At 44.6% G+C, this 16,402-nt stretch overlaps 1 protein-coding gene across 1 annotated transcript; it reads left to right on the forward strand.

Annotated features, from left to right (window-relative positions):
- Nucleotides 1-2,955: 2,955 nt before the first annotated feature.
- Nucleotides 2,956-7,537, forward strand: LOC142652159 (E3 ubiquitin-protein ligase UHRF1-like). The gene has a single exon (XM_075827703.1). The coding sequence runs from the start codon at nucleotides 3,136-3,138 to the stop codon at nucleotides 5,359-5,361; it is 2,226 nt and encodes a 741-aa protein (XP_075683818.1). The 5' UTR covers nucleotides 2,956-3,135; the 3' UTR covers nucleotides 5,362-7,537.
- The last annotated feature ends 8,865 nt before the right edge of the window (nucleotides 7,538-16,402 follow it).

Raw genomic sequence — 16,402 nt, forward strand, 5'->3', positions numbered from 1 at the left:
TCTTCTCCTCCTCATTTCTTCTTTAACAGATAAAGGGAAAATTATATGATCAGGGTGGACACAAATTGCACCGAATTCTCCCCGTCTGAGCTCTGGGACAAAACTGGGGGAGATGTGACCGCCTGACCGCTTATATCTTATGGAGAGTCCTTAAATGTCTAGTGTCAGAATACCCCTTTAACCCCTGCACTGCTAAATAATGGAATAATAATAACCCTTCTCTTAGTGTTGGGATTTTCTCTCCATCCCCCGCTTCCTGTGCCCCCGTCCGGTGTGATGACGAGGCCGCATGGATGTTTTGTCCATAGTGGCTTAATTTACACGTGATTGAGGGGATGTTGTGTCACTAAGAAAGAGACGTTACTGGGGCCGAGCCATCACATTACACAGGAACTGAGGACAAAAGTATTTCAATGGTAAATGTTTACTTTTTTTTTTTTAAAACTTTACATAAAGGTTTCTGCCCTTTTTTTGCCATATATATATATATATATATATATAATATACACACACACACCATTCTGGCAAGACATGCACACAACCGTATATGTGATAATGTTATAGTTCAGGTTGTTACAAACGCAGCAATACCAATTATGAGTACTTTTTATTTTCTTTATATATTTTTAAATAATAAAGCATTTTTGGGGGGGAGTTTGTGCTTTTTTTTTTTATTTAAAACATTTTATATCACTTTTGTGTTTACATTTTTCTTAGGCCTCATGCACACGACTGTAGCCATGTGCACGCCTGTGATTTTCGGGTCGGCCGGCAGCGGACTGTCAGCCGCGAGCCGCCCGCAAATCGCGGGCCATGCACATGGCCGCGGCCATTATTTCCTATGAGCCCGGACCACAGAGGCCGTAATAAGACAGGTCCGTTCTTTCTGTGGTCTGGGCTCCTGAGCCGTGCACGGACCGTAAAAACTACGGTCGTGTGCATGGCCGCAATTCTCCATTGGATTTTCGGGGGAATTGCGGCCGCAAAAGCACGTTTGTGTGCATGAGGCCTAATACCACTGATAGGTGAAGTGAATAACATTATTTCGTTAAAATGGTGCCTGTAAAAGGGTGGAAAATATTTAGGCAGCAAGTGATCAGTCCGTTCTTGAAGTTGATTAGAAGCAGGAAAAATGAGCGAGTGTAAGGAACTACATCATGTGGACGGCCGGGTGCGTGTGCGTCACTTACCTGGAGAAGAGATAACACCAAGATGCATTATGGGAAGAAGACAAGCTGGCGGGCGCAGTGTGATGATCCGGGGGATGTTCTGCCGGGATTTCTTGTATTCTTGACATTCATGTGGATGTGACATGTACCCCCGACCTAAACATTGCTGCAGACAAGTACCCCCTTCATGGTAACCTTATTCCCTAATGGCAGTGCCCCCTTTCAGCAGGATAATGCCCCCGCCACACTGCAGACATTGTTCAGGAATGGTTTGAAGAACACGACAAAGAGTTCAAGGTGTTGACTTGTCTCCAAATTCCCCAGATCTCAACCTGATCGATCATCTGTGGGATGTGCTGGAAAAACAAGTCCATGGAGGCCGCACCTCACAACTTACAGGGTTTATAGGATCTGCTGATAACGTCTTGGTGCCCGAGACCACAGGAACCTTTAGGCCCCGCGCACATGACCGTATTTTTAATCCGTAATTACGGACTCATTCATTTCTATTGGCCACGGGCACCTTTCAGTATTTTTACGGATCGGTGTCCTTGCTGAAAAGGTTTTTAGAACCCGTCCTATTCTTGTCCGTAATTACGGCACGGACTCTCCCATAGAAGCCTATAGGCGCTTCCATAAATACGAACGGCTACGGATGTGCATCCACAAACCTTCCGTATTTACGGAAGCGCTGCTATGCAACATGTTGGTGACAACATTTGCAGCCTGCCCATTTTGCAGATACCGTTCCGTATATACGGATAAATTACGGACAGATGAAAATACGGTCGTGTGCGTGGGGCCTCAGAGATCTTGTGGAGTCCATGCCTCGAGGGGTCAGAGCTGTTTTGGCGGCACAAGAACGACCTACATAATATTAGGCCGGTGGGCTTAATGCTATGGCTGATTGGGGTGTGTGTATGTATATATATATATATATATATATTACAATAAAATAAAAAATGTCCCCTTGTGAGGTAAAAAATGAAAAAAAGTTTAATTAGTTAAAAAAAACTATGCACCTAAAAAATAAATAAAAAAAATGAACATAACTGGTAACGCCACGTCCATAGAAGTCTGAACTATTACAATATAACATTATGTAACCCACACGGTGAACGCCGTAAAAACTAACATTTTAGGCCAGAATCGCCATTTTTGGTCACATTATCTCTAATAGTTTTATGTACTCCAAAATTATAAGAAAACGACAGCTTGTCCCGCAAAAAGTAAGTCTTCACACCGCTCAATCAACGGAAAATAAAACGTTTTGGCTTTTAGAATGTGACCACATAAAATAAATGTTATTTTTAACAATTCGTTTTTTCCTTGTAAAAGTAATAAAACCTAAACAAAACCTATATAAATGTAGTATTGCGTCATCGTATTGACCCACAGAATAAAGCGAACAGGCTATTTTCACCGCACGCTGAACGCTGTAAAAACGAAACCCAAAAAACAATCGCAGTTTTTTTCCTATTCTCCCACACAAATAATTGTGTTAGTTTGGTATAATAAATGGTGCGGTAAGAAATTACAACTTGTCCCACAAAGAATAAGCCCTCATATGGCTATCCATATAAAAATAAAAAAGTTGTGGCTTTTGGAAGGTGAAGAGGAAAAAACAAAAATGAAAAACCGAAAATGGCTGCGGCAGGAAAGGGTTAAGTTTCCGGACAACGCTGAACGGAAAAGGCGCTTCAGGGATTGGGAGATGTGAGAGGCGGGGATTTTTACTATGGCCCCGCCCACATATCCCTTCTACAGCCAATCATCGGCGAATGGGTCAGTTTCCCGCCAAACTATAAACCGCGCAAACTGAGTAGCGCGGGAGTTCTGTGCACATTACACCCACTCTCCGCGACACGCAGCCAGAGAATCCGGGATACAGTAAAGACACCCGAGACAGCAGTCGGGTCACCAGCACAACTCCGCGCTATCGCTTTACCTCAGAGCAGCCGCCATCATGTGGATCCAGGTGCGCACCATGGACGGCCGGGAGACTCACCGCATTGACTCCCTGTCTAAACTGACCAAGGTGGAGGAGCTGCGGGAGCGCATCCAGGAACTGTTCAAAGTGGAGCAGGACAGACAGCGGCTTTTCTACCGGGGTAAGCAGATGGAGGACGGGCACACGCTATTTGATTACAGCCTTGGACTCAACGACATTGTGCAGCTGCTGGTGCGCCAGCTCCCTTCTCCCCCGGTGTCGGCTCCGGTAACGACAGAGGAGACCGACGACGCCCCCGTGACAGAGCCCGAAGAGCCGCGACCGGAAGAGGAGCCCACAACCCTCGGACTGTACAAGATAAAAGAGCTGGTGGACGCCCGGGATCTACACATGGGCGCCTGGTTCGAGGCTGAGGTGGTCAATGTGACCGGAGGAACCCCCGGCGATGACGTCATTTACCATATAAGGTATGAGGATTACCCTGAGAATGGAGTGGTGCAGATGACCGCTAAAGACGTGAGACCCCGGGCAAGGAGCAAGCTGTCCTGGGATGATCTGCGGGCCGGACTGGTGGTCATGATCAACTACAACCCAGACGATCCCCAGGAGAGGGGTTACTGGTATGATGCCGAGATTCTCCGCAAGAGAGAGACCAGAACCATCAAAGAACTCTATGCTAAAGTCTTAATGGGGGAAGTGGGAGACTCCTTAGACGATTGCAGGATCAAATTTGTGGATGAGATTTATAAGGTGGAAGAACCCGGGAGCTCTGCCCAGTCCTCCGAGCCGCCCCCGAAACGCCAGAGCGGTCCAGAATGTAAAGACTGCAAGGATAACCCCAAAGTGAAGTGCCGCATGTGCGCCTGCCACATCTGTGGGGGCAAACAGGACCCCGGGAAGCAGCTGCTGTGTGATGAGTGTGACATGGCCTTCCATATGTACTGTCTTGACCCTCCTCTTACATCCCTCCCCCAGGATGACTGGTACTGCCCTGAGTGTAGGAACGATGCCAGCGAGGTGGTGTTGGCTGGCGAAAAGCTAAAGGAGAGCAAAAAGAAAGCTAAAATGGCATCTGCCAGCTCATCCTCTCGAAGAGACTGGGGTAAAGGCATGGCATGTGTTGGGCGCTCCAGAGAATGCACGATTGTTCCGTCCAATCACTACGGGCCGATACCAGGAGTACCTGTTGGCACCATGTGGAAGTTTAGGGTGCAAGTGAGCGAGGCTGGTGTGCACCGTCCTCATGTGGCTGGCATCCACGGCAGAAGCCATGATGGCTCCTATTCTCTTGTCTTGGCAGGAGGTTACGAGGATGATGTTGATAATGGGACTGAGTTTACCTACACCGGAAGTGGAGGGCGCGACCTCTCGGGCAACAAGCGCACAGCTGAGCAGTCATGTGACCAGAAACTCACCAATACCAACCGTGCTTTAGCCATGAACTGTAATGCCCCCATCAATGACAAGCAAGGGGCTGTTTCCAAGGACTGGAAAGCGGGCAAATCTGTGCGTGTTGTGCGCAATGCAAAGGGCCGGAAACACAGCAAATACGCCCCAGAGGATGGTAACCGATACGATGGCATATACAAGGTGGTGAAATACTGGCCTGAAAAGGGCAAGTCTGGCTTCCTCGTCTGGCGCTATCTGTTGAAGAGAGATGATGAAGAACCAGCACCATGGACCAAGGAAGGCAGAGAACGTGTTAAAAAACTAGGCCTCACCATGCACTACCCAGAGGGTTACTTAGAATCTGTTGCCAATAAGGAAAGAGAAAAAGAAAACGCTGGTGTAAATGGTGTGGAGGAGACTCAAATCACAGGGAAGAGAAAGAGGAACTCTGAAAACACCAAAGCTTTGAAGCCCTCTATTGGGACACCTAAGAAAACGAAAGTAGAACGCTACAAGCTGACCCCAGAGCAAAAAGAGCTGATCAAAAAGGACGAGCTGAATGCAAAATTGTGGAATGAAGTGATGTCATTCCTGAAGGAGGGGCCTAAATTCATCAACAAAGTGGAGGAGACCTTTCTGTGTATCTGCTGCCAGGAGGTGGTGTACGAGCCCATCACCACTGATTGTCTACACAACATCTGCAAGACCTGCCTCGACCGATCCTTCAAAGCCTCCGTGTACAGTTGTCCTGCCTGCCGACACGACCTGGGCAAGAACTACGACATCCGGGTGAACAAGCCCCTGCAAACAGTTCTCGGCCAGCTCTTCCCTGGCTACGAGAGTGGACGGTAGATCTTGTCATGGACTGCAGTCCCCGTATGTGGCCAATACAAGCTCAGAAACTCAGATCTTTAGCCCATGTTCTTCCTAGCTCCCGGTTATGTTTCTTGGTGAAGTTTTTATAGTTCATCTTTTTTTTTTTTTTTTTTTTTATGTAAACTTTTTTATGTAACTAAACCCATCCTTCCTGCCGTCTCCACCTTTGTCCTGACTCTCCGGACTTGCTGCTCTGTATATCTCTATGTATCCAGTTCTATATTTTTGTATTTCCTCCATCCCACCAGAGCCTATGTAATAATCTATGCATATTGTGGTCTTATATAGTTGACTGTGTCTTGCCTGGCAGGACACTTATTTTCATCACTTACAATTGCACTGTTTTTTTTGTTATGTTTTACGCTAAAGGGTTAATTTGCCGTTAAATTGTCAGGTATGTACATACTGCTGTAACTTTGTAATATACACTGCATATGCTTATTCATAGTTCTGTGAATCCTTCATAGCCGTGGTCTCTTACCTGTGGCTCTCCAACTGTAGCAAAACTGCAGCTCTCATTGTGTGAAACTACAACGCCCAGCCTGCAGTTGTCAGGGCTGCAACTGGAGAGTCACAGGTTAGCGATACATTTTCAGTGGGTGTATATACCAGAGCTAGATGGATGAAGATATTTAAAGGGATTAGAACGGTGCCCCGCTGGTTATGTCTGGTATTGCAGCTCACTTATTCAAAGGGCCAGAGCTGCAATATCAGACATAACGGAGCGGTGCTGTTTCTAGGAAATAACCTAGCAGTCTTCTAATCTTTAACCCTTTAAGTTATGCCACAATCGCAGGGATCAGTCTTTGTGACCCAAGAAAATGCACATCATTGTGCACGGTGCTTTTTATGGTATCCGCAGGGGTCTGGATGCTTGGTCTTCCACAATCACAAAAACAAAATGGCCTGTGTCTTCTAAATGCCCTAACTCGTGCCACCTTCTGACCTGATAGAAATCTGATCGGGACAGTTTCCTGCCGTTATGTCCACATCTCCATAGGGGATAGAGCAGCAGTTCTGCGTTTTATAGGGAAACCTTGGATACAAATTCTCCATAGATGAATAGTATAACTGTGTATTGCAAAGTTAGAGCGCCTCATGATCTAGTATAACCTTTTTATGTTTGCTTTTTGCAGTCCTTTAAGGCTGCTCGTTTCACGTTGGCAGAGATGTGATCTACCTCAACCAGACCAGCTGTGATTTTATCTATTTCTTATGTCTAGGAACCAATAAGGACCATGACTATATAGTAGAGTGAATACAGATCAGTGATGGAACATTTAGGTCCTGTGCTATAGATGGTCATTGGGGCCCTCGTGACTGCTTTTAGTTTTGTATGTTCAGAGATTAGGTGCAAGTGTCAGATTGTGGAACTGAAGGCAATGATGGTTTCTGGATGTCACGATATGAGCTTCCCGTTTTGTTTTATCCCATATCTTTTTTTTTATTTTCTTACTAGGAAGTGTCAAATTACTGTTTATAAAGTTGTCCTCTTAATGGAATGAGGTCTCCTACTTTGGTAGATGGTAAAATGGCAATTATGGGCTATATTGGTTTCCAGCCACAATATTGTAACCGTAGTCTATAGGCTGCTGGGTAGTAACGTTATTCCTTACCACATACTACATTACTGTATATAGGGGATGGGTCCACTTTAAATGCACTTGCGCTAGTCTGGTTTCCTTTAAGCAAAGGTCTGCTGCCTGTGAGGAAACTACAACTCCCAGAAAGGCAGAACTGCATGCTGGGAGATGTAGTCTCAACAGCTGGAGGTTGCAGGCCACTTCTCGGTAGGCACATTAGACCAGTGATCTTGAATGTGTCTCTACATCTCCCAGAATGCCACTGTCTAGGCATCCTGGGAACTGTAGTTTCACAACAGTTTGAGACCACCGACTTAAACGGACTAGTAAACCTTTCCCTGTTTGGTCTTCCAGATAGTTTCGTTATTTCTTAGATCAACATAAATGGCTTTATATATTGTTTCTGCATTGTCCGCCTCTCCTGTCTAGTGTTCTAGATCTCAGCTGTTTTTTTTTGTTTTTTTTTCTTTAATCAAATTTTTGGATTAATTTCCGTTCCAAACGTTGTCTGTGTTTTTATCCATTTATGTCATGTTGGAGACATGCAAAAGTTCTATGGAATGGTTTTTATTCCTTTTACACTTTTGTAAAATTGTTCTGATTAAAACAATAAAAAAAGAAAAAAAACTTTCTACAATTTCCTTGCAGACTTAAACAAACTTGGCTTTAGACTTTACGTAAATCCTGTGCTTTTTATGTGAAAGTTATTTCAACTTTTAAAGGGGGTTGTCCAGGAGTTGAAGAAATTTGGCTGAAGGATAAAATATAGAAACAAATGTAACTCGCCTGGTAAATCCCCTGCCGCTCCAGCACTAGTGCTCCGGTGGTCCCCCATGGGTCTTTAGTTTTCTGCAGCAATTACGTGCCATACAACCACGTGACTGCTTCAGCCAATCAGTGGTGATGCTAGCATGTATGTGAACGCTGAAGCCACCGATTGGCTGTGGTGGGCATGTGGATGTGCTTGTACATCGTTGCTCCAAGGAAATAAACTGGGAGCAGCGGGGGATGTAACGGGTGAGTTTGTTCTGTTTTTTTTTTTTGTTTTGTTTTTTTTAAATTTCTATTTTCTAATATTTCCTGCAGCCAGATTAAAGTCGGGCAATCTTTTTGAAGCGGTTTCACACAGCGTGTTTTTGTTTTTTTTAAAAGAACACCATTGCAGTTTTTGATGCGGCTTTTTGAGCCATGCCAGAAATGGATTTAGCAGTAGTTCACACAACAGAACTTTTTCGGCGGATTCCAACGCAATATTCTGCCTCCCATTTGTTTCAATGGGAGTCAGGCGTTTCTTTTTCCCGCTACCTTTTTTTTTATTTTTTATATTTCCTATTTCTTTTCAATGCACTTCTGGCTGTGGCTCAAACTGCAACATTTAAAAAAAAAAAAAAAAAAACTTTAGGCCTTGTTCACACAGTACAGAGTGCATGTATATTTTATGTTTTTTTGTTTTTTAATCCAAAGCCAGGATTGGTACCTAAACAGATGAAATATATAAAGGAAGGCCTTTAATGTGTCTCCTCTCCTGGATCGAATTCTGGTTTTGGCTTAATCATGCAAAATCTGCACAAATATGCATAGTGTGAGCAAGGCCTTGGTGCCTCATGCATACAGCCGTTGTGCCACTCGGGCCGTTTTTGACGGCATCCGAGTGGCACCCGATAGTCTTCACGGACCCATTCACTTCAGCGGGTGAATCGGGTCTGTGAAAAATGATCAGAGTCTTCGATCCGAGGAAAGATAGAACATGTCTATCTTTCCTGGGTCACTAACGTGATTCGGACAGCGCAAACTGTTGTGTCCATGAGGCGTTCGGGTGGGTTCACATGTTGCAGATTTTGTTGCCGAAATTTCTGTAGCTGAAAATCCGTTCCATTCAACAGAATGAAACCTTTCCGAAATCTATGTAACTGCTGCAGAAACAACCACACTTAGGCCTGCTGCACAAGGTCGTGTTTGGTCGGACCATATGTCGGTAGTATTTTCCAGACCGATCACGGTTCAGGAATCCGGGCTCCTAGCATCATAGTCCTCCATGTGACTGGGAGTTGCTGCCTCTCTGCGGGACTACAGTCCCAAACAGAAAACATGATTACAGTATGGATCAGTATTACCACGGGGAGGCAGCAACTCACAGCTGCGTGGATGATTATGATGCTGGAGTTCTGCTCCCTGAACTGTGCTCGATCTGGAAAATACAGCCAACATACAATCCGTATCCTACAGACCGAACACGCCTGTGCAGCAACGGAGTTCTGTGTGTAAATGCTGTAGCAGCAAAGTGCATGAGATTTAGAAAATCATGTCATGCGGTGGAAAAAACCCGCAGAATACACCTTAAGAAATTGACTTGCAGAGCTGAATTTTAATCCGGAGCATGTCACTTTATGCTGCGTTTTCGTTTCTTTTCTGTTGCAGGTTTTGCATCCCCATTGAATTCAAAGTCAAGTGTTGCTAGATTCTGCCGCAAAAATCGCAAGTAAGGCTTCGTTCACATCTGCGTCAGGGTTCCGTTCTGACGTTCCGTATGAGCTTTTAGTACAAAAAGTTTCCGTTTGCATCACTATTGATTTCAATGCTGACCGATCCGGTGCAAATATTTTCCGTTTGTCTCAGTTGTGCGATGGTTCTGTCGTTTTGATGGAATCAATGCCGTAGTCAACGGTGCTGTTCATTCAAGCAAAGCTCTTGCACAACTGAGACAAATGGAAACCATTTGTACCGGATTCGTCACCATTGAAATCAATGGTGATGCAAACGGAACCCTATATCCCGTTCTGACTGAGAGCCCCAAAGGAACGTCAGAACGGAGCCCCAACGCAGATGTGAACGAAGACTAAGAGAAAAAAAATTATACTTACCCAGAATTCCCTGCTTCTGTCCGGCCTCCTGGGATGATGTTTCCTTTAATGTGACCGCTGCAGCAGTCACATGGTCTGCAATGTCGTCTTAGGAGGCCGGACTACGCACAGAAGAGAGGGAGGGGTAAGTATACGTTTTTGTTTGGGGTTTTTTCAGCGCTGCTTTCTAAAGCAGGAATTCTGCCCGAAAAATTGCAACGCCGTGTGGTGTGTGTTTTTTTTTTTGCGGACAGGAAGTTCCATGGTGGATACACTGCATAGATTTTACGCGTTGTATGCAACCCGTGGGAACCTGGCCTTAAATGAATGAAACTGATTTTGGAACTGACATTTGCCACATGTGACTGCACCCCAAGGCCCTGTTCACACGGAGCTTTTTGCAGGCAGAAAAATCTGGGACAAAACTCCCATTTGAAATCAATGGGAGGCGATTTTGCCTGGTTTTTTTTTGGGCAAAAAAACTCTTACAGGGCCTTAATGAGTCTTCTTATTTATGGTAATCTTTCTATCATTGCTGTTTTGTGTAGTTTGTCAGCAGTGCTGGAAGCAAACACTTCACACGTTACATCAGTTGATAAACTCTTGTGACTGTCCTCTGACTTGTGCATACATAGCGCCAAACGTCTTCGGGAAAATTCACAAAAGTATTTTGATCTGTTTTGGTTTTGCAGCGTCCATGGAGGGACTCGCAGCCTTTTTGTTGTAAGACTTTTATTTTTTCTAGAGTAATCAAAACCTTAACTAGCAATTTTTTTTTTTTTTTTTTTGAATATTACTTTTACAATTGTTCTCTTAACTCTGTGTAGCTTTCACTCCTGGCTTTGTTTTACCAATAGTGAAGCAAAATACTGCCATGTGTCGCTGTATGGCCGGGTTCACACGTAGCGTAAACGTTTTGGAATTTCCGCAACAGAATTGTGTGCGGAAATTCCGCAGCATTTACAGTAGCAGCAAAGTAGATGAGATGAAGAAAATCTCCTGCCCACGCTGCGGAAAAAACCGAAATGAATAAATTGACCTGCGGTGCGGAATTTAAATCTACATCCTGTCAATTTATGCTGCGGTTTTGTTGATTTTTAATGTTTTTTTTTTTTCTGTTGCTGGTTTTCCCCATTGAATTCAGTGGTGATGCAAAACCAGCAACAGAAAACCAAGTGCTGTGACTTTTATGGGGGAATCGTAGCAATTCCGCCGCAAAAGTTGCAACTTCCTGCAGTCCAGCCTCCTGAGATGATGTTGCAGCCAATTACAGACGTTGGCGTCACATGGCCTGCAATGTTATCGTTGGAGGCCGGACTACGCACCGAGAAGAGGGAGGGGCTAAGTATGATAGGGTTTTTCTTCCCCTGCAGAAATTCTGTTCGCAAGACCGCACTACAATTACTTTTACGCAGCGTATCCGACCTGTGAGAACCCGTCCTTGGACTGCGTCACACCAGTGTAATACAAGTGCCTTTGTTTTTTTGTCAGTCTATTATGGACGCGATAACCGGACCTCCCACTGTCTCAGAACCAAAAGCATCATAGGCTTCTACGGTGCTCTAACTCTGGTTCTGATGGCTTGCAGGAGGTTCGGGTGTAAAGGGCGCAAAAAAACATCCGCCATATTGGGCTGTATTGCTACGGTGTGTGTGTCTATATATAATAGATAGATGGATATATATATAAATTGTATCTTTTTATTTGTTTTTTTTAATATGTATTTCGGGGTGTAAAACTCATATTACATTCTGAAATACACCTGTGAACGGCTACTTCTTGATTTAAGTAAAAAAATATGCGGTGTACTTCATGAGAGGTATTTTTACGCTGCTAACTAAAAAAAGAAATGCCCCGTCACTTTTTTTACGAAGCAAATTTTTAGTCCTTGAAGTGTTTTTTACAAGCTGATGACCCTTCAGAAAACGCTTCAAAAATACACTCCAAAAAACGCCTGGACTTCAGAGGCCTTTTTCTCTGGAAAACAGCCTTGTAGTTAGCCTCCACTTTGTGAACATAGTCTTAGTCCTCATTCACATGGCCATGCCCATAATCACAGCCGCAACCCGCATTTTTGGCCCGTTCTCTCATACAAAGTATGTTAGCACGACCCATAAAAAAGCCAAAGATGGGGCATGTCCTATCTTTTGCGGTACGCTTCTACGGCACAGACACTTATCCGTAGCGATACGGAAAGGTGTCCACGGCTAATATAAGTGAATGGTCCGCAATTAGAGAATTTTTACGGTCGCGTGCATGGGGCCCTAGGCGGAGTTCACACGGGCAGATATGCTGCTTAAAGTTACACTTTGTATCTGCCCTGCTGGCGGCAGGGAATTCGGGGTGAAAAACTGCAGCATTTCGTGATTGGCTGCAGCAGTCACATGGGATGAAATGTGATCCCAGGAAGCTGGCCTGGAGGAAGAAACACAGACTTCTGGGTAAGTATGAGATTTCTTTTTTTTTTTTCCTGAGTTGTGTTTTTTGCAGCGGAACCGCTGCGATTTTCCCACAAAAAAAAACCAGCAACAACTGCTATTTGTTGTGGGTTTTACGTCCTCATTGAATTCGATGAGGAAAACTTGCAACAAGTAAGCAGCGTTTACGCAATTACAATTGACATGCTGCAAAATATAATTCTGCATATCAATTTCTAAGCGCACTTTCAGTTCAGTATTTAGGCAGCGTGTGGATGAGACTTGTTTTATCTCATCCATTTTGCTGCTACTGTGTTAGGGCATGTGCATACACACTAATTACGTCCGTAATTGACGGACGTATTTCGGCCACAAGTACCGGACCGAACACAGTGCAGGGAGCCGGGCTCCTAGCATCATACTTATGTACGATGTTAGGAGTCCCTGCCTCGCTGCAGGACAACTGTCCCGTACTGTAATCATGTTTTCAGTACAGGACAGTTGTCCGGCAGCGAGGCAGGGACTCCTAGCATCGTACATAAGTATGATGCTAGCAGCCCGGCTCCCTGCACTGTGTTCGGTCCGGGACTTGCGGCCGAAATACGTCCGTCAATTACGGACGTAATTAGTGTGTGTGCACATACCCTTATGCTGCGGATTTTCCACAACTACTTCCATTGCGGAAAATGCGCAGTATTTATGCAACGTGTGAACTGATTCTAACACTTGTATGAAGGAGTTCTGATCCACAATAACAGCCGTGCATCGGTCAGTCACATGATCAGGGTGGGGTTTTAGCTTCTGTAAGCAAACTTCCCGTTCACTGTTTGGGTATGTTCACACGCAGTAGCAAAATACGTCTGGAAATACGCAGCTGTTTTCAGGTGAAAACAGCTCCTGATTTTCAGACGTTTTTGTAACTACTCGTGTTTTTAGCGGAGTATTTTACGGACGATATTGGAGCTGTTTTTCAATGGAGTCAATGAAAAACTGCTCCAAAAACGTACCAAGAAGTGACATGCACGTCTTTGACGCGGGCGTCTTTTTACGCGCAGTCTTTTGACAGCGACGCGTAAAATTACACCTCGTGGGAACAGAACACCGTAAAACCCATTGAAAGCAATGGGCAGATGTTTGTAGGCGTAATTCGAGGCGTAAAACACCCTTTTTCAGCCGATTTATTGGGCCGTAAATGTCCTGAAAAATCGGAAGCAGAACACCTCCAGACATCTGCCCATTGATTTCAATGGGAAATATGGCGTTCTGTTCCAACGGGGTGTTTTTACGTGGCCGTTGTTCAAAACAGCCGCGAAAAAGCGCATGTCACTTCTTGAGACGATTATAGAAAAGCTGCTCCAAAAAAGGCAGTGAAAAACAAAACTTATTTACAGACTTTTTTGATTTTGCGTCTGCATATACCTTTAGCCAGCAGAGATCTTAGGTGTCATGCACACGACCATAAGGCTGGGTTCACACGACCTATTTTCAGGCGTAAACGAGGCGTATTATGCCTCGTTTTACGTCTGAAAATAGGGCTACAATACGTCGGCAAACATCTGCCCATTCATTTGAATGGGTTTGCCGACGTACTGTGCAGACGACCTGTTATTTACGCGTCGTCGTTTGACAGCTGTCAAACGACGACGACGCGTAAAAATACAGCCTCGTCAAAGAAGTGCAGGACACTTATATACATTATATACAGGGCACTTATATACATTATATGCAGGACACTTCTTTGGACGTTTTTTTTAAACAACTTTTACCTCCCCATTGAATTCACAACAAATAAGCAGCGTTTACATAAGTACAATTGACATGCTGCGGAATCAAAATCCGCACCGCAGGTCAGTTGCTGAGCGTTTTTTCCGCTCGTAATTTACGCAGCGTGTGGATGAGATTTGTTTTATCTTATCCACTTTGCTGCTACTGTATTTGCTGCGGATTTTCCGCAACCAATTCAGTTTTGAAAAAGATCAACAGTATTTACGCAACATGTGAACTGACCCTATACGTCTGTCTGGCGGTTAAAACAATGGCCATCACATGCACATATTTCAATATACCGTGTGAAGGGTCCGTTGAAAAAATAGAGCATGTCCTATTTTCTTCTGTTTTTACGGATCCCTCGATAGACTTACGTTTATGAGAGATCCATGAAAACGGGACACGCACGGGTGCAACTCGGACGTTAAATAGTCTATGGATGCTTCCGCAATTGTGGACTGCTACGTATATGCATCTGTATTTGCGAACAGTAAAAACCCTTAGGGTATGTGCACACGTAGTGACCAAAAACGTCTGAAAATCCAGAGCTGTTTTCAAGGGAAAACAGACCCTGCTTTTCAGAGGTTTTTTTACCAACTCACATTTTTTGCGGTGTTTTTTACGTTCGTTTTTGGAGCTGTTTTCATTGGAGTCTATGAAAACGCTCAGCAACTGACCTGCGGTGCGGATTTTGATTCCGCAGCATGTCAATTGTACTTATGTAAACGCTGCTTATTTGTTGTGAATTCAATGGGGAGGTAAAAGTTGTTTAAAAAAATTGCCGCAGAATCACAGTGACTTCGTCGCAAAAAACGCAACTCAGGAAAAAAAAAATCCTGTACTTACCTAGGAGTCTGTGTTCCTTCCTCCAGCCCGGCCTCCAGGGATGACTCTTTATCCCATGTGACTGCTGCAGCCAATAACAGTTTGTAGCGGCAGTCACCTGGAATGAAACGTCATCCCAGGAGCCTGGCCTGGATATCGCCAGAGGGCTGGCCCCCTGGGATGACTGTTCATCCCATGTGACTGCCGCTGCAGCGGTCTCTTCTGGGCTGAAACGTCATCCCAGGAGGTCGGCCTGCTAGTGTGTCGGCGAAGTGCTGCAGTTTATCGGAGCAGACTTTCTGGGTGAAAAACTGCACCAATGTTTGGTGCAGTTTTTCGGCTGGAATTTCCTGCGGAGGGTATGCTGAGGCTTTTACGCAGCTTGTCTGCCCTGTGTGAACCCAGCCATACTACGGTCGTCTGAATTTGGCTTTACCCTGTGCTTAATTTCACCACATTATTGGCTTAAGCCTGTTTTGCCTCCTGCCTACCAGGACAGAAAAAAAAACGTGAGTGTTTTTAAGGAATTACTCAATTAGCCAAGCAAGCGTACATAAAATACCCTGAGACCATAACCACTCGTCGTTTTTTCTTCGATTCTACAGGTGGTCTGGAGATGTACCATCTAAAAAAACACTTTTGCTCCCTATCATTCTAGCCAAACAGCCTATCTGGTCCCCCAACTTGTCAACATTTTTTTAATCGATGGCCAAGGGCAAGGGTGGTCAAAAAGCACAGGCAGCGTAGTTTTCACCCTCAAAGAAGATGTTCTCCAAAATTCGAAGGAAATTATAGATCTTCTGCCAGATAGAAAAGATTTCCTGCTAAGACTCTCTTATGGATGCGAAAAATATTTGAAAAATAATGAGACTTCACTAGTAGTAAGTATGTATTAAGAAGATAAAATAATAAGCTTAGCATAATGATTCTTATCTAAAAGGATTGGTATTTGACTGGGACAAGGACAGCTGAACTACACCACACAGATTATCGATGCACCCTGAAATGGGACCTACACATAACCCTATGTCCTAGCAGCAGCAATAATATCCCTGTCCTAACACCTGCGGTTAAATGAGTGTGGTGAATACATCTCAACGCGTTTCGCCTGCAGGCATCTCAGGAGACTGATTTTGATATTAGAATAACCAAACTAGCTGGAACGCCGGAGTTCTGATATTCAAACTCCGGCGGCCACGATGAGAACCGCACGCGGCGTCACGAACGCCGAGCTTATAAGGACTAAACTCCACCCTCGCTAGAAAGATGCGCACAGGGAATTCCTCTCATCCCTCAGTCTCAACCAATAAGATCACAGACTCTGGTCTCGTCATTGTAGGCGTCATAGGGGGCTCGGCTATTGCCCTGGTAACCCCCAGAAACAGCAGCAATAATGTCTGCACTAGCTGGTAATGCATCCTGTTTATACTGAAAGTTGAACACAACAAACTATAACATATACATTCGACTATCCTGTCATGTAATATTGACGCAGAGAAATGGCTAGATGAAGCCAAAACAGTGTTTTCTGAGAGTGAACATATGAAGTCCCAGGCAATGCACGGACCATGGAAACCACGGTTGT

The sequence above is a fragment of the Rhinoderma darwinii genome, chromosome 5 (assembly GCF_050947455.1).
Source record: "Rhinoderma darwinii isolate aRhiDar2 chromosome 5, aRhiDar2.hap1, whole genome shotgun sequence".
In the NCBI taxonomy this organism is placed as follows: domain Eukaryota; kingdom Metazoa; phylum Chordata; class Amphibia; order Anura; family Rhinodermatidae; genus Rhinoderma; species Rhinoderma darwinii.